Here is an 18,862-nt window from a genome sequence, read left to right as displayed (position 1 = left end):
TTGTAAAACCGTGTGGTAACTGAAGTTAGCCATTACAGAATGAATGACAGGATTGCGAAATGTTTCTCAAGAGCAGTTCATTAATGAAGATCCTAAAATCTGTTTCATGCTTTGTTTCATTGTCTTGCATCAGCTGGGGACGAAAAACGCGTGAATCAACTTTCCTGTTTAGAACATCTGAGACTGGATGTGTAATTATAAAATCATGGTAAAACCCTCCTTTATACTGGACAACACAGGTTTACACCGTTCACACCAAATGGTCACTTTATTTATATGCATGTATTCAACAACACTCTCTTTCTCTCTCTCTCAAAAGTTAATCAGCTTTGCGGTGCACGCTCTTTCCTTTTCTTTTCTTTTTTAAGACAACTGAGCAGCACAATAAGGACGGTCACAGCAAGGTCACTTGCAAATGTGACCATAATGAGATTTTCTGTGGCAACATCTTAAATCTCCTTAAATATGTTAAGAATTTTTGGCTGAAGGATTAATGGCACTGCTTGCATTTGTTGAACTGGGAAAATACTTGATACTTGTTTTAAGAAAACATGGCAAATGTAGATCAGGTTGAGGGAAAATAAGTCAAATGACCTAAAAGTTATTTTAAACTCAGATTAACTGACGAAAGATTCACATTCACAACTCTGGACCTGAGATGAAAAACACACGTGTGTATTGATGTTTTTATTTCTCCAACCATGAAATATTATTGACAACAAATCCATTTCTATTATTTAAACCCAACAATGACACTCAACTAATATAACTTCTACCACATTCAAACTGTTATATAACATCTTGCCCCAGAAAGGCTAAAGACATCCTGTGAGATAATATAATTTTAGGGTTTGTACATCCCATGAAAGGTGACTGGAATGTCGCACTCCACTTCTGCTCTGGCGATCTCAGACAGATCCTTAGCATTAAGGATGAGGAGATAAGCCGGTCTCTGGGAGCCGGGAGCTGCCACAATGGTCATCAGCACTCCTGTTGGCAAAGCACAAGGTTATCTTTAAGTAATATTTATCCCTGACGACAGAGAAATAAATTAGATGCATTTTCACTGCTGCTGACTGACCATCGTCCTCATCTACTCCATCAGGAGTCTGGACAAACAGAGGCTCTGAGGGGTAGCTGTCTGGCTCTTGCCAAACCCAGGTCTCCTTGGTCTTTACGTTCAACTTGCAGATCTGCACACAATGAAGAGAAAACACTAGTGAATGCAGGTTGCTTTACACACTCTCATTCACGTATAGTGTCCGACTGAAGACCTTACCCTGTCCGGTATGAAATGGTTGAGACCCAGACCGTAGGTGTACGTGTAATCCTTCCCTGCATACTTGCTGTAGTTGATCTGAGGGAACTCAAGAGCTATTTAAAAAAAAAAAAAAGATGGTTAAAAACCACTTAATGTCACTGTATCCAATAAAAACAATACATTTTGATGGTTCTGTTGGTACCTTGGCGAGGCCCAGAGAACAGCACCTCAGGCTCCAGCCAGATTGTCCCATCAGAATGCATCACTGCAGTGGCGGTGGTGTACGGGAGGCTGACGAGGTTCTTGCCTTGCTCCTCCTAAATCACGTCCACGACGAGATGACAGCAAATAATAAGACTCCAACTGGGTCGGCGGTAATATGTGTGTGTAGTACTTTGTGAGTATGACAGATGACTCGCCTTGTGGACGTCCAGGGGAATAACATATCTGCGGACCTCTGGCTGAGGCGCGATCATGGCTGCCTTCTTCACCTCCTCCCAGTTGGCTCTCAGGTTGGCCAGCCAGAGGTAGTTGTAAACAAACTCAAATCTGCATCAACAATCGAGTGGTGACTTATGCAATTCAGGGTTTATACAAGTGCTTGAAATCCTTCAAAGTACTTAAAGTTTTAAAAAGGTGCTTAAATGTTCGATCACATGAAAATGCTTGGAATTGTAACAGTAGTTAACTGAAACCTGTTTTTCATTCATTTTCTATCCTTCCTACTAAACAGATCAGAAGATAAAAAAGAGTCACGCACCCTTTCCAGGCACACAGGTCAAAAACAACAAATCCTTGGTCCTCATAGGCGTTGATGTGGTGAAACATGCCAATGGCCGCTCCCTTGAACTTAAGGTCAATGTATTCTCCCGGGTTTTTTTTGGCAATGTGGAACAAAGTCTACAAAAAGTACATGAAAATAGAGATTTTTAGGAAATGAGGACATTACAAAGGACACAACACAAAGGACATTAAATCTACTACAACATCTTACTCCTTGGCTCTCGTTGGACTCAAAGCAGTCCATGTAGTTGGATCCTCGTATGCTCCAGGCACTCAGGAACTTCAGCAGATTGATTTTCACCGGAGTCTCCACAAAGACAAAATAGTTTTCTGACATGCCAAAGCTGAAATTAATTAGGGGACAATATTAACAAAAAAATTAACAATTCCAGAGAATCAATAACACACAAGTGTTTCGTGACAAACTCACACACCTGTGAACGTAGGCGGGCTTGAACCTCTCCGCACTGGGGAACTGCACCACCACCTTGGACTTCTCGATGGGATCAGACTTATCTAAGAGAGAGGTTTTTTTTTTTTTTTTACAGTGGTTTTACACATTAATACCAAAGAAAATGTTTAAAGAAGGAGCAATTTCAATACTTCCTTTGTGCTAAATAGGTTGATTGTATTTTAAACATCACAAGGGAGAAAAATCATGAAAGATTTGCCATTTTCTTATTTCCTTGGCTTTTTAAAGGGGTCATTGTGCTTCCTCAAACACATTCAAAGTAGAAGAGACCCTGTGGATCTTTTCACCCCACTGACACACTCACTGGTGCCTACCTTTCTGTGTGGGTGGGATCATGACAATGTTGTAGGCCAGAGTTGCTCCTTTCCCCATGCAGTTTCCAATGTTATACACTGTGCCGTCATTCTCAATATGAGGGTGGGCTGTCACTCCATTAATATTGATGTAGTTGCACATATCAACCTTCACAGATAAAAGCAGTTGTAAATGAGGTAAGAGCAGTTTTTTTTATTGTTATAAATGAAGATTCAGTGGTATATTTGTACCTTCTTCAGTGTCTCCAAGGTGTCAGGATTCACTTTAGTGATGTAGTTGGTTTCTGTAACGGCATAGAAGTCCTCGCCAACAGGGTAGACATTCACCAGGCAGTTGTCTGTGACCTCGACACCCTTGAAGTAGGAGAAAAACCTGCACACAAAATGTACATACAGTCGATTTTGGCCCACAAATGCCCTTGAAACGCCAACACCCCCCCATGCTTATACACTCTTAGAAATAAAAGTGCTAAGTAGAACCACATAAGGTTCTTCGGCTTGTCCTTATATAGGAGAACCTTTTTTGGCTTCCCTTTCTTCGGGAAAGGGTTTTTCAGAAACAAATGGTTCCAGGTAGAACCTCAGCCCTTGTAGAAGGACCCTTTTGGAACCCTTATTTCTAAGAGTGTATAATAGGTCTAAGTCTAGTGATTTTCAGAAGCATTTAACATGGTGGATAAATATTAGATTGAATTAGAATTTTTCAGTCATTCACCTTGAGAAAATGTTTTTGCAGGGATCGGGATATGCAAACGTGCCAAACTCTGTGATCACCACACGTTTCTCTGTGATGGCTCGCACGTAAGCATCTGTTTTGACAAACCTTTAAAAGACACGGGAGATAATACAACAATTAAAGTTGTATTACATAAACACAAAAGCAATAATCTGATGACTTTTCACAGAAAATTATTTTGCAAAAAAGCATGGTAACAAACCACTAAAGAGGTTAAAAAAAAAAGAAAACCATGATCTGCATTAATTGAAGTTATGTCTCACTTTCTGTAATAGGTAACTTGACCATTCTTGAAGTCGAATTTGTGCATAAGTGCCTGGCCATCAAAGAGGTGATAGAAAGGTTCATCTCCAACCTCAAAAAGCCCAGGTCCCAAACGGAGAAGACTTCCCCTCAGAAATGAAGGAATCCTTCCTGTAAAGCATCAATAATACAGAGATAAATGAGACATGGTTCATTTTACGTTCTAAGAATGAATAAGAACTCAGTTTCAGTGCAACTAGTATATGAATGTCAAAAAAAAGGTCTGACAAATATTAAACTTGTAAACAAACCTGTGACTGATGCTGGTAGAGGCTCAGACAGTTCCTCACATGTCTCAAAAATCTTTTTGTAGCCACCAGCTGGGTGTTCAAATCTGCCATCACAAAGCAAAGATGTCAACAAACACTGCAGCCTTTGTTGCACTGTGAGTCTGTTGGTTCAGAGCTTTAAGAGCTGGATCGGTTCATGCAGTTCAAGGCCTAAGAGGTTAGCGTGAACATTAAAGTCTTTCAGCAGCAGATACAACACTGCACATGGTTCAAGTTGAACAAATGTTTATACAAAATAAAATGTTTACATTGTTCACAATTTTCAACTCTGATTTTAACATTTTTGGTAATCAGTGGAAGGTTTGTATTCTTTCTTTTAAATGAGTAATTAATGAGAAACTCACCGGCTGACCATGTTTCTTGTTGTGGCAGCACCTTAAGCAGCTCTTGGGAAAACTCTGGTCCTCTTCTGAATTGAAACACTCTGATCTCTCAGTGGATTTGGGGTATTTATTTGTCAGGTCCCCCTCACAGTCATGGAAATCTGCTCTGTATAAACCTCTCTCCTGGCCAATCATGTTGCACGATGAACAAGAATGCCATTGTCCCAATATCCTTTGCTGGGTGACTCAATGACCACCACTCTGAAACCGGATTTATTGTGGAGAATATTAAATACACAGAAACATGTGTTGCAATGGTACATGTGATTGTTTTTTTCAAGTCATGCCGAGTAATGCCAAGTGCTGTGTAGAATAAATCTGAACGTTGATGCATATGTAGGGCAAGTGGATTAAAGTTATTTTATTCACAATTAAGATTTTTTTGAGTGGTGAATTTATAGACAGAACTATATAACATATTCAAATATTCAAAAAAAAAGGTTCAGGAAAATAATAAACATTATTTCAGAATAAATGCACGACCCTCCTGTGGAGGATAAAGCGGTATAAAATGCATGGATGGACGATTAGAAATAATACAGTGAGGATATGACAAATATGTGAAACAACCTTTTTTAATGGTAAACCTTGACTTCGTGTTATTGTACAATACAAAACCAGATGGAATGTAGCCAAGTCATTGTGTGAACTTTCTTGTCCGAGTGCAACTACAGGCCTAATCCTCAGGTGTAGGGATTATGTTCGACGTAGCCTGAAGACAAACGCTGTATTGTTTCTCCTGGGAGAAAACACTATTAGTAGAAAATGTTTCGTCAGATGCCGTTTGGTCAGGGGCAGTGTTAGTGGCATGTGATGTGACTTTAATTAGCAACATTTCTTTGATAACGTTTATGCAAAAGAGATTTTTGCTATATTTGGCTCCCACGGGGTAACAAAACCAGCCAGGAATTAAAAATGTGAAACACAGGGAAGAGTAGTGTTGGGGTTAAACAATCACAATAACATGTATAAGTGACGTGGAAATGAATTGACCTATTTACACTCGATAATAACTTATATTTAACTCAAACTGTTTGATGCCATGTTGAGCTTTTAAACACACACTAAATGTTTAAAGGAAAGCTGCACTATGGACAGTCACAAAGGTAACTGTGTACAGTAAGTAATGCATTATATAGCCATGAACTGCACTGACTTGATCTGATAAAGAGCATTTTGTATTGATTCCATACTGTGCAAAAACAAAATTAGACAATGTGTAGTAGTAGTAGTGGTAACCTGTGCATTGCTTTCTAATGACCTAATAAGAAACAACAAATGTATTTGTTATTTATAGATGAAACATATTAAAATAATTTAGAATTGGGTACAATAGTTTTGGAAACCATCTGAGATCATGCATATATAACTATGTACGATTGTGACTGAAAGTTCTCAAGTTATACCGTCAAGCACATCCAAACTGTGTTTATGCATTGAAAACAAGTGTACGGCGCCCTCTGGTGGATGCTCGTAGCAGGATGCAAAAATCTTCCTACGTAGTCTTACGCAACATTGTTCGCAAAACTGGTTTTACACTGATTGATCACATGAGGCGAAGTACATTAATAAACTGTTATGTTTTATGAATACATGGAACAGGAATCACATTTCCCTTTATCCCCACTGCGCATGCGCACTCTGAGTCATTCAATATGGCGACGAAATGCAACAGTCCGTCGTTGTAGTTGAGATTTAACGCATAGCTAACCAAGTACCGACGAACAACCGGGTTAATAGCTGTTTAATAAGCGTAATTCGAATTTAAGTTTACGTTATTGTTTATGTTTTAAGGGCCGGTAGTAGAGAAAAATGAGTTACACTACGAAGGTAGTGCAGGTGACGAACGTGTCGCCGAGCACAACATCGGAGCAGATGAGGACTCTTTTCGGCTTCCTGGGAACCATCGAAGAGCTGAAGTTATTTCCTCCAGAGTAAGTTTACTGGCTGTTGGTTTACTGGTTCAGTCGATATCGAGCTGGGTGGGTTGTTAATCGTGTTAACTACCAAGAGTTACGGCCACGTAGGCCCGTGCTAACTAGCATGGCTAACTGTAACAGGGTACACATACTGTACCTCATGCTACACAGTTGCATTCAAATAATTCGGGGCCCATATCATTGCTTCATAATGCAATATCTAAACTGAGAATGTCGGTATGAAATCCAATTAAATTACTGTTTGTTCTCACTATCTTAACTATTATCTTCAATACATTGCAACCGCCATTTTTATTTATTGTTTACTCATTTTGCACGCTGTTGTACTCATTTCAATTTCAGTATCCTGCTAATGTTGATTTACTAAATGTCAGTTAATGTGCAGCCTATTTCTCCTTGTCAACATCCTATATTTTAAATCTGATATAGTATCACACAGTTTACAGCTATCAACCACAATTCATGTTATGCGTTGTTATTCTGAAAGTGATGCGCGAGGATATGCAACTTCACGTTTTCCACACGGTCCATGTGGCTATGATTGGACACTGTGCTGTTTAACGTTTGCAACACATTACATTAAAACCTTTTTTTCTTCCCCAACAGCGATTCTCAGATGCCAGTGACATCCAGGGTGTGCTTTGTTAAGTTCCAGGAGCCAGAGTCTGTTGGAGTTTCTCAACATCTGACCAACACTGTGTTTGTGGACAGAGCATTGATCGTGGTCCCGTTTGCTGAAGGTTTGTGTTACAATTACTTTTTTGTACGAGAAGTCTTTGTCAATTGAATGTCATAACTCCTGAAAAGTGATAATGTCAAAGAGTGAGAACAATTTCATCTCTCCCCTTTGTGAAGTCAACTCACCTTGGCCTGTATATATGAGCTTTATGAGATAAAATGAAGGATACTGGTAATTTCTTTCCTCTCATATTGCTCATAAGATGTTGACTGCTAGTTTTTGATCTCTGGTATGCTTTATTATGACCACCACACGTTTCTTGATGAGGTGTGCGTCTGTCATTAAAACACTGATTTGCTCGACATGTAGAAAGTGCAGTATAAAAAAATCACTTTTACATGCTATTTAAAAACTCAGCTTGTGGGATGCACAGTTCAAAATTGAAGCTGTTAACCATATGTATTTTATTTTCCCCCACATTGGACTGTCCTCTGTTAAACTTTTCTCTGTTATTTGTGCGAGTGTGTGTGTGTGTGTATGTGAGTGCGCGTGTGTGGTTTTTGTAGTGAAGAAGGCAAAAGCAGCCCCTCATTGATGAAAGTGGTCCTCTGCCTGCCAACAGGGGACTGTAGACATTTGCAAAGGCCAGCAAGCATTCAAGCCCCACCCCTCTTGTTTTTTGTCTCCTCCATTCTTTCTCTGCTCTCTTTCCCTCTTTCCTCCCTTTATTTTTTTTTTATAATTTATTTTTAACTGCAGTCATAAAGGTCAGACATGAAGGACTCCGTCTGAATGGGTGCTAATTCTGCACTATTTTGCAACACTTTTGAACACTGCTTAGCCATTCAACAATTTTATGGCTAAAACTGTGTTCCTTCATTTTTTTTGATGTCATTAAATATTATAATAAGGCAAAACGCATGGTCCCAAAAGGTATATTTAAGGCATCAGTGAACCACAATGTTACACTGGGTGATCGTACTGCTGCTATAAATACTTGCCCGTACAGCAAATGTCCACATTAAAAACATTTCCACACACAATTTTTTAGTTTTGATGTGAAATTACATATTTGTATTTCAGAGACACCAGCAAAGTTAGCTGGTAGCCACTGACAGAGAATAAGACTAACAGACCGACTACGACAAAGTTAGATTTGGGATTTAACTAAAATGAGAGTATACCTAGCTTTATCCTTTTTATAATATTTATTTTGGTTCAGTGGCAGAAGTTTCACATTTTGTTAAACATACGAGTGAAGTTTGGGAATTAAAGGTCTAGTATGTAGAATTTATTGGCACAAAGGGTTGTATTAGCATATTGCAGCAAACAAATAAATCAGATTCCTTGGAAGAAGACCCACTTTGGGTTCATTCTGAGGTAACAAAAGCGCAGCAGTTTTTAATTTACAGGTGGTGATAATTAGGTGAAAAGTTGATTTTTATATATTAAATTCTACACACTGGACCTTTGGGTGGGCATTGGTAAATATCTTGTCTGATATAACCATTTAAACTCACCTTTATCCTAAGTTGTCTAAGATAGCCACCAACATCATACAATGTTGGTACGATCATTATTTTAACAGTGGTCTTCTTTTGTTGTTGTGTTTTACAGTTCTTTTTCCTGGCTCAGCCAGTCCTGTTTACCAGGCCCTGCTGAAAATTCCATCCAACAGTTTTGTCTCCTGCAGAATTTTCTCTCTCCAGTTTTTTTGTTTATATGTTGTAATGATTGTACGTCCATATTTATGTGAGTTTTGGGGATGGATGCAATACAAGAACATGAAAAAACAAACAAAAATAATAAATAAAGGCAAATTGGAGCATACCCATTTTGATCATACAGAGGAATTAGACCAGCCCAGGTCTAATTCAGTCCGGGTTGGGTAATTGACGCAGTGATGTCAGGTAAGGATATCAGAATAATGATGTACAAGTGGCACACTACTTACCCATAAATCTGTTTATGCCATTTAGTGTTTGTTACCACTTGACTCTCTGAAATGTGTTTCGGTAAGTAGACACTGACAGCTTGTGTAGTGTTCTTGCCAAATCCTTAAATCTCTCTTTGTTTGTGTGTATCTCGATTTTTCTCTGTGCTTTTAGTAGCGAAGCCGCCAACGTGAGTCGCTTGTTTCAGTAAACGTCTAAATGAAAATTGAGGGCACACCCAACTGGAGAAGCAGCTGTGCTTGCTAACGTTTGGTTCATGACTTAAAAAACACATGTTCAGGTGATATACTCTTGGCAGTGTTCATTGGAGTAGTGTGATTTATTCCAGCAATAGTTAAGTCACTGCAATGATTTTGTTGAATCAAGGGAACTCATCTGACCTATAAGGTAACCTGTTTGTTGAGCCTAATTTTGAAGAAATGCAGTGTGAAGACTTTTTCCAACATGTCTGTGTGTAGTTAATGTGTGAAGAAGTTTTCTCCTAATGCCTGATTTTATTTTTCTGTAGGCTCCATTCCAGATGAGGCTAAAGCTTTGTCACTGATGGCGCCAGCAAATGCTGTGGCAGGAATGTTGCCTGGTGGAGGACTTCTTCCAACACCCAACCCACTCCAAAATGCACATGTAAGACCTTATACTCGCTGATCATTACAAAGTTCACTGCATGAAGTGGCAAAATTAAGTGTTTTATTCAGTTGATGTAATAGTAGACTGTCAATTTCTATACCTTTTTTACACTATTCACTATACATACAACACACTGTGACACAGCTGTCAGGGTTCAATGTCCAGATTTTTTTGGGCACATGGATTGAGGGAACCAGCATTTAAACCACTAACCCCCTTTGTTAGTGTAAATCAGCAGAAAAAATGAATGGCATTGGAGTGTTTGAATTAAATGGGAGGAAATTTCAAATTAATCTTAATTTGTTGTGAAAAAAGTGGTATAGTTTTACAGACTTCATTTCAAGGGGTAACAATCCTAAAAATTGTGATACTGGCACTTAAAAGGTGCGTTATGTAATAAATCTAAAGCAGCTCGCCATTAAATCCTCCTAATATGTCACAGAGACTCGGGAATAATGTTCATACAACATACTGAACTCGACAACAACAGTACAGTCAAAATATTCACATTCACACACAGATCTTTTGCGGGCTGAAAATCATGTTTATGATTTGAAATCATGTTTTAGCATGTGGCGCCACCTACCGCCGTCTACCAATCATTGCAGTCAGTAGAGTCTCAGCTCTCGAGCAACCACGGGTTGCCAGTTACGTATGAGCTGCAATGGCGGAGAAAACAAACCTAAAAGACCTCTGAATTTTGAATTTGAGTCTAGTAACCATTTTTGGCCGCATTCTTACATATGGTGCCTTAAACTGACCCTTGGTGCTGGTTAAATCCAAACCATTTTGACATAACTTGTAATTGTCAATGGCTTTTTTGACATGGAATATTGACAAAGAATAGACGGAATCATCATATGATGAATTGATAATGAAAGTAACTGTTGTCAGTGGCTTGGCTGTTTGTCACACCACATACAATTTGAAAATATGAGTTGTCCACAGCTTGCAGTTGATAAAACAAACTTGGTTCATGTTTTCGTGTAGAATTTTTGTTTTTAAAAACTAAAAAGGGAGCACTTTAATCGATGGATGAGAAATGAGAAAGTCAATAGGTTAATGAGGATTTAGTTTTCACACTTGAAACGTGTTCATTCAAATTTAAACTGTGATCTCTGACCACACTGTCAGGATCATTTCTGCTCTTTAAAGGTCCCCTATTGTGCAAAATCAACTTTTTAATCTTTTAGTACTTATATTTGGGACTCAGTGGGCCATACCAGTCCCCAAAATGTGAAAAAACAAGACTGTCATGTTTTAGTGGTTCCACTTTGTGTAAGTATAGGCGATAAAACACGCAATGTTTACAGCTCCCGACCAAATGACGACAGTGCGGACATTTCACCGTGAATGTTGGCACCCCGCCAGGCAGAGTACTTCACAGCTCCACCGTAGCTCCCCCTTGTCCCTGTGAAATACGAGAGTGCAGACGAGGGAGGAAGAGTGGCTGCACAGCAGAGCACAGTGTTTTACACAAACTTCTAGACTCAGAGGATTTTTGTGTTTAGTGGATATATTTTATTGATGAAAAAAATGTTCACAAGCTTCACAAGCCCTTTGTTGTTGATCGTGTGTGTAAATTCCTATGCTGGAGGGACACCTTGAACGCACCAGTTACATGCCTGCGGTTAGCGAGTGACATGTGTGGATCGGTGATATGAGGAGCACGCGTTTGAAAGCACTGCAGAAAGATGTAGATGTTGTCCTACATTTCTTCTCAACCAAAGGCTTCCTTTCTGTCGTGTTTCCACGTTCTCTCCTCGTGTTGTTGATCCACACACGTCACTTTCAGCCGCAGTAACACAGGTGCGTTCAAGGTCTTTTTCTAGCATGGAAATTTACATACACGCCGCGGCGCATTAATCGTTTTTCTTCGATTTTAATGTTTTTATGATCGCGAGAAGACAAAATTGTGGTCACTATATGCATTACGGTGAAACGCAGTAACAACGGGTAAACGGACATTACTATGGGGTATATGGAGCGGTGGGTTGTGACGACGGTGCATGACAATAGGTGATAAGTGGTGACAGTATGGCTGTGGATAGTAAGTTAGATCGACACTCCCCTGGAAGCAGTGGATGTGTGTTTATCTGGGTCCCATTCACATGTGAATGACCAGGCACAAAACTGAGTGTTCTGAAAAAGACCGTTTTGGCAGTGTTATTGAACTGCTATTGTGCTTCATCCTTATGATATTTTGACTAAAGCATGACACAGACATGTTCATTAGGGCACCAGGACCTAGTTTAACTAGGGTTAATAGGGTATAATATGGGACCTTTAACAAATATTCTTGAATCTAATAATAGAAATCTTCTATCATCATAATCATCTAAGAAATCAGGCACCATTATTTGTTTTCTTTCCAGATGGGAGGGAACCCATTTGGTTCAAACTTGGATGCAATGGCTGCATTTGGCTTTCCAGGAACCAACTTGAATCCTCAGGTGAGAAAATAATTGGTGCATTATTGTATTCCTGCAAATCAGTTTAGTCAGTTTTGTCGTACTGTGCATTATAATTGATAGTACAAACCTTACCTAATTTTTGTCTCCTCACAGGCTGCCGATCAGCTGTTAAAGATGATGACCGATCCAAAGTACGTTTTTATATTTAAAAAAATGCTCAACTGTTTTGAAATCACAAAGTCAAGAAATAGCTGTTAGTAGAAATGATGAGCCTGCTAAAGAATATTCCTGTGTTCAGGCTGAATCCACTGGCTGCAGGCTTAAACTTCAATCCAGGCCTGAAGTCTGATAACTCTAATAAGGAAATTGAAGAGGCCATGAAGAGAGTCAGAGAAGCTCAGTCACTCATTTCCGCTGCGATTGAACCTGGAAGTGAGTGAACAATAATCAAGATGACTTCCTTGCCAGGATTTTGACTTAGTATTAATAACGCCATCTGTTTTTTCTGTTCTGCAGATAAGGAGAGCAAAAAGAAACACTCTCGTTCCCGTTCAAGGTCCAGAAGAAGGTGGTCCAGATCCCGCTCAAGACACAGGTGAAATCTTCACTTGATTTTGTGAATACTTGTCATGGGGGATGCTTATCAAGCATACTAAAAAGTGAAATGTTTTCATTGTCTATCTGCAGGCGAAGCAGATCCAGGCGGCGATCCAAGTCTAGAAGCAGGAAGCGCTCCAAAAGCCCACGTAAGAGACACACCCACTCCAGAGACCGAGGCAGGCGATCACAAAGCAGATCCAGGTGGAGTAACTCCGTTAAAGCTTTTCTAGGAGATAAACATCCTGTTGGAAAATTTAAAATACTTTATTTATTTATTTATTTATTTATTTACAGAGATAGAAAGAGAGAAGACATTGGGAGAAGAAGATCCAAAACACCACCCAAGAGCTACAGCACGGCCAGGAGGTCACGCAGCATGAGCCGGTGAGTTCAGCACAATGTAGTTCAATAGCTAAACCAAGTCCTGTGTTTTTCCAGGTCAGGAAACGGTTACAGTTTTACATCTCGTTTTGTTCCACAGAAGACACAGGAAAAGTCGCAGCAACAGCAGATCACCCAAGAAGTCCCCCAAAAAGAGAACCTCCGTTTCTCCATCTTCACGAAGGTTGGTGTGTAATGTGATGTTTTTGTAGGTTGGTGTATTACCTGCAGTTTCTTTCACCTCACACTTTTTGTCTCCTCTACAGACACAAGAAGGAGAAGAAAAGGGACAAGGAACGGGACAGGGACCGCAGGAGTGATAAAGAGCGCGTTCGGGAAGAACGCGAACGCGAACGCTCCACTAGCAAGAAAAAGAAAAGTAAAGACAAAGAGAAAGAGTGGGACAGGAAGTCAGAGGGTGATAAAGGAGATGCTAAGGTTGGCTATTTTTTTGAGACGGTCTAAATCAGGCCTGTGATTTTACCCCCCTCCATTTTAAAATGTGACTCACTTTTCTACAGATCACCAGAAATTATGATGAAGAAGAACAAGGTTATGACAGCGAGAAGGAGAGGGAGTACAGGAAGGACTCGGACGACTCTGGTTTGTCTCCTCACTCACGCGACGACAGCACAGCACGCCACGCTAAGCAGACCAAAGTTAACGGTGCTGACGATCATCATGAAGAGGACATGGATGTCAGCGACTGAGGTTTCCGTCCTGTTTTCTCCCCCCGCGTTAAACCCTCCACTTTGGCTGTGACTGCATTACAAAAAAAAAAACCTGTCTTTCTTACTGGGGTAAATGGGGCAAAAATGTGAAGAATGTTTGAACTGTTCAATGCTGGACTGTTAGCGTCTTTCTCTGGCTTTGTCACATTGTTTTAAAAAACCAGTGTGTAGGAATTAGTGACATCTAGTGGCGATACTGTAAATTGTAACAAATGGAGGATTACGGTGGCTCTTCCATACCAGAAAGAACGTCATTCTTCTTTGTATCTGGACTTATCTGCTTCAAAATGTGAAATACAGGCTCCAACTGGTGCAGCTGTGGAGACATAGCATTGGAAAATAGTGGATAAAGTAAAAAAAAAAAAGTACATACAAAAGCTACAAAAAACCTTATTAGCTTTTATTTTAAAGTAATTATACACGTATACAACAAAACATGTAGATTATTAAATGTCTCCCCCCTCCTAAACACACTGGACCTTTAAAGCATTCATGTGTGTTTGGCTTCTACTGAGTTGACAATATAAAACTGGAAGTAGGCTTGCTTTGCTTTCTTAAGTTTGTGATTTCCTCTCTTCATATATATTGTATCATTACATTTTTGTTGTGTGATGTGGTTGTGATGCTCCGGCTTCTTCCTCCCCCATCTTTTTTTTTTGGAAACAGTTAGTACATTTTGTTTCTTGTTCTTTAAAAGTGCTGATGTTTTATCAGGGATTTCTTTTTATAATAAAGCCTATTTGAAGAACCGAGGCTTTGATGTCCTTATTTCCAGCTCATTCGCTGAAAATCTATTGAGAGAACTGTTTGGTTTATGGTGAGCCGGTGTAAAACTACAGTAGAGATTTTAATGGGCTCTGTAGCACAGCAGCCATTTCGATGTGTTTTTGCTGGAAAAGTGTTGGTGTTACTGATCCCATTAGCTGTTTTTCTGTTGTATTCTTCTCTGGGAACGCCTTCAAGACTGACTACCTCCTGAAGCTCATTGAGGGAATGCCAGGAGTGTGCAAAGGATGGCTACTTTGAGGAATCTTAGTTATTTCAAACTTTTTTGTTAACTACATAATATGTTTTCACTGGAGTTTGTCTGTCTGTCTGTCTATTATCAACATAACTCAAAAAGTCACGGACAGATGAAATTTTCAGGAAATGTCCGCAATGGGACCAGGAACAAGTGATTACATTTTGGGTGGGATCCATGGACGCTGCACGCGGGCAGGGTGTATTTTGTAGCCACTGAGCTGCCTTGGCGGAGATCTGTGCTCTCCGAGTGCTTTTTTTAGTACCATATGTCAAGGTATCCGTGGGGTCTTAAAAAGTCTTAAATCCAATAATTTGAATTTAAGGCCTTAAAATGTCTTAAATTCTCCTAAAATCTCATAAAAGGTCTTAAATACAAATTTGAAATGTCTTAAAAATCTATTAACGTTACTTTCATTTAAAACATGCATAAACTTCAGTCTCGCTTTGAAATGTTTCTATTTTTGAGGATGCCGTAACATAACTACAACATGGAACTAAAGTAGGCCACCTGTGCAGCCCGGTGAGAATTTATAGAGCACCACTAGCTAGTGTGCTGTGTGCTCGCCGCGGTGTGTTACAGCTTAGCTTAGCATAGCAGCGGTGAAAACTTAATGAAAGCCCACAGCTAAGCCGAATTGTTCAACAATTTGTGGCTCCAATTTTCCTTCATGTCTTTTGTACTTTTTTGCCAGTATGGATTTGAAATGGGTCTTAAATTGTATTCATTATGGTCTTAGAAAATCTTAAATTTGACTTGTTGAAACCTGCAGAGACCCTAATGCACACAATGCTGCCTTTGAGGTGACGATGACTAAGAAACAAACCGACTAAAAACAAGAGAACGTCTCACACACACACTTGCTAAATTTCACAATTAAGTGATGACATGCCAGCCTTCAGCAAGACCAGAAACATTGTGACACTAGGTGACTCTCATTTATAACGTAGATCACTCCCACTTGACTCATGTGCTGGCGATCACAATAATTAGCCTCCACCTGTTGAGAGGGAGCAATCAGTCAAGGTGAGTTTCAAACTTTAACATAGAAACTGATGACACCAATTTAAAAAAAAGAATTTCTCATAGATATACATTACAGTATACATGTCACAAAGACATTTTCTCTGTACAGCTATACATCAAATATAACCATTTTTGTAAATGTAAAAGTGGATATTTTGTGTGTAAAACTGTGCTGAGACTGGATAGTTCATACTTGAACTACAAAGCATGCTCCTGTGTTCTGCAATTCATGTTTTTAATGCTCTACCTGTCTTTCCAACATATGACAAGACAAATCGCAAAACACAAATGCAAAACAAAAAACAAAAGCGCAAATCGCAAAGCACAAACGCAAATCACAAAACACAAAGTGTTGACCTAAAGTGTTTCTTATAATGAACATCTTTGATGTACAGCTAAATGTCTTCATGACATATATACTGCTGTTAAAACCTTGCCTGTACATGTAATACAAATCTTTGATTTTTTGTATTGGTTTCTGTTTCTATGTAAAACAGTGAAACTCCTTGACTGATTGCTCCCTCTCAACAGGTGGAGGCTAATTATTTTCATTGCCAACACATGAGTCAAGTGGGAGTGACCTAGGTTATAAATGAGAGTCAGTGTCACAATGCTTCTGGTCTTGAAGGAGACCTGACGCCTGAAATGTTTGTGCATATGGGGGGAAAGAGCTTTTTTTTTTTTTTTTTTGGGGGGGGGAATCTGCTGTTTTACCATACCTTGCCTTATAGTTTCAGTCAACACTTAATATTCTCCTGAAAATAAAGAACATTTTCCCCTTGAAGCTATTTCCACAATAACCAAACAAAGCTTTCAAATTAAAAGGAGGAAAGTAAAGGGGAACTGTTTGGTCACTGAGTGGAAGCCAGTTTCATATCTTCAGGGGTATAGGTCAAGGTTTTTAAATCTGCACGCAAGCATTGTCAACTTGTCAGTGTTGTTTTTAGGACCATGGAAATGTAATATTTTGCTGCACTAAGTTTCATTAACATATTTCCAAAGATTCACATTTATTTTTCTTCTTCAAATGACAACCACCTAACATAGCAGGATAGGACATGAACCAAAGAAACACTTATTAAACCCTTTGTGCAGATCTGATTAAGCGCACTTAAAGCACTTTGCAGTAATTCATACATTGTCTACTGCTGCATTACCCTCCACATGAGGGTCATGGGGGAGCTGGAGCCAATCCCAGCTGATATGGGGTGAAAGGTCGCATCACAGCACCAACACACAGAGATGAACACTCTTAGGCCCCGTTTTCCCTTTGTGTAAACGCAGATATTTCCATGTGGTTTGGCCTCTCATTTTTTTTAATCACAGAAAACGATTATTTCTAAAAACTCTGACCAAAGTGGAGGTTTCTGAAAATGCCACTTATGTGTTGTCGTGTCGTGTCAACTGGGAGAAACGGGGTTTTAGGGTTCTCAAGTGTCACTAGTGTTCGTTGTTGTTGATTCTGATTGGCTTGCATGGCTTTATCCTCTCCCGTAGGTTTGTCTGCTACACACTCATCAAAAATATAAACGCACAAAGAAAAACTTAGTAGTTATTGTTATGTGAAAAAACAGAGTAACTATCCAAAAATAACGGTACAACTTTATCAATAAAGTGGCTTTAATTTGCGAGCATTAGGATCAATTTCAAAACAAAAGCCCTAGAGTAATGACAGGAAGAACGCAATGGGGGTCGATGATCCAAGTTCACAAACTTCAATAACGTGTGTGTGTCCACCATTAGCCTCACGCAGAGCGGTACACCGGCGCTGCATGGACATCACCAGGTTGTCGATCGTGGCCTGGGGTCCCATTCCTCCTGCAGAGCCACTTGAAGTTGGCGGTCGTTCTGGGGAACTGGAACTGGAACCAGCTGGCGGACACGCCTATCCAGAACATCCCAAAGGTGTTCGACAGGTGACATGTCTGGTGAATACGGCATCATTCAGTTGTGTTGCCACAGCTGTAACGCTCAACCCAGCACTCGGCATGCCAATGGCACGCTCCCTCATGATTGGTGACATCTGTGGTATATTGACAAGTGACAAAAGTCCACATTTTGGTGTGCCCTTTTATTGACCAGACCATAAGGGGTGTCTGTGTACTGGTCACGCATATTGACCACCACTCTGCCATTTTCCATGACTCTCGTGAGTTGAAATACTCAATCTGAGATTGTAGTCAACAGGAGAGGCCAAGTGACACTGGACTACTGGGTTTGAGCAAAACAAATAATTCCATGAACAAATGCATCAAGAATCTGAGCATTGTCATGACATTCTATTTTTGTTCACCAGTTCAAGTTTGTGCGTTTAGATTTTTGTTCAGTTTATAAATGTGGCCTTACATTAACACCCATGGCCAAATTAGAGCAGGGTTTCTCACTCCTGGTCCTGAGGAGCCACTGCATGTTTTGTGCGTTTCCCTGCTCCAACACACCTGATACAAATAAATGGGTCATTATCAGGCTTCAGCAGAGCTTACTGATGAGCTGACCATTTGAATCAGGTGTGTTTACAGTTTCCAGTTAACCTCTGCGTGTTTTTGGACTGTGGGGAGGAAACTAGAGTATCTGGAGAAAACCAACTCGCACACCCCTTGGTTGGACAACCCGGGTCTTTTTGATATAGGGCAACAGTGCTAGCCACTTCTCCACCATGTGTCCCCATGGATTTTACTGGATTTAAAAAACTTAATGTAAATCTAGAACATGTAGAACTTATCTGACAGCTACAAATAACCTCTTTTAACATACATGAATACAAAATCAGGTGGAACATGATGCTGGTGCTTTATTTAAAGGGATGTGAAGTGGGTGTGGTTGCAGTACAGATTAGCTGAAGCCAGAGAAATCTCAGTTGGATGAGATTAACTTCCATCTGGGCATTTTTGGAAATATCCAGCAATGATCAACTTCACAGCTTAGTTTACTCTCCTTGAATCAAAC

The 18,862-nt window shown here is 39.8% G+C and overlaps 2 protein-coding genes across 2 annotated transcripts; one reads left to right on the top strand and one right to left on the bottom strand.

The window, feature by feature from the left end:
• Positions 1–844: 844 nt before the first annotated feature.
• On the bottom strand, positions 845–4,514 carry rpe65a (retinoid isomerohydrolase RPE65 a; the record flags this gene model as incomplete). Its single annotated transcript, XM_083889595.1, has 14 exons — positions 845–990; positions 1,082–1,193; positions 1,280–1,374; positions 1,464–1,578; positions 1,681–1,810; positions 2,022–2,161; positions 2,256–2,388; positions 2,479–2,560; positions 2,831–2,978; positions 3,062–3,203; positions 3,546–3,653; positions 3,830–3,980; positions 4,121–4,203; positions 4,504–4,514. 14 exons carry the CDS (start codon positions 4,512–4,514, stop codon positions 845–847), a joined length of 1,596 nt encoding a protein of 531 aa, XP_083745721.1.
• Positions 4,515–6,207: 1,693 nt separating this feature from the next.
• Positions 6,208–14,611, top strand: LOC310927481 (uncharacterized protein). Its single transcript, XM_083889777.1, has 12 exons — positions 6,208–6,476; positions 7,089–7,222; positions 9,625–9,740; positions 12,119–12,196; positions 12,311–12,348; positions 12,456–12,589; positions 12,674–12,752; positions 12,845–12,958; positions 13,052–13,141; positions 13,239–13,322; positions 13,405–13,576; positions 13,660–14,611. Exons 1-12 carry the CDS (start codon positions 6,355–6,357, stop codon positions 13,846–13,848), a joined length of 1,350 nt encoding a protein of 449 aa, XP_083745903.1. The 5' UTR covers positions 6,208–6,354; the 3' UTR covers positions 13,849–14,611.
• The last annotated feature ends 4,251 nt before the right edge of the window (positions 14,612–18,862 follow it).

This window comes from Microchirus variegatus (assembly GCF_963457635.1).
Source record: "Microchirus variegatus genome assembly, chromosome: 5".
Taxonomy (NCBI): domain Eukaryota; kingdom Metazoa; phylum Chordata; class Actinopteri; order Pleuronectiformes; family Soleidae; genus Microchirus; species Microchirus variegatus.
The sequence above is the reverse complement of the archived record's forward strand: the minus strand, read 5'-3'. Positions and strand labels throughout refer to the sequence as shown.

Bases quoted from the DNA above. Each gene is read 5' to 3' on its own strand.
- LOC310927481 (XM_083889777.1), top strand. From the start codon at position 6,355: ATGAGTTACACTACGAAGGTAGTGCAGGTGACGAACGTGTCGCCGAGC. The intron at 7,223-9,624 runs GTTTGTGTTACA...ATTTTTCTGTAG, and splicing joins CGTGGTCCCGTTTGCTGAAG to GCTCCATTCCAGATGAGGCT. The intron at 12,349-12,455 runs GTACGTTTTTAT...TCCTGTGTTCAG, and splicing joins AAGATGATGACCGATCCAAA to GCTGAATCCACTGGCTGCAG.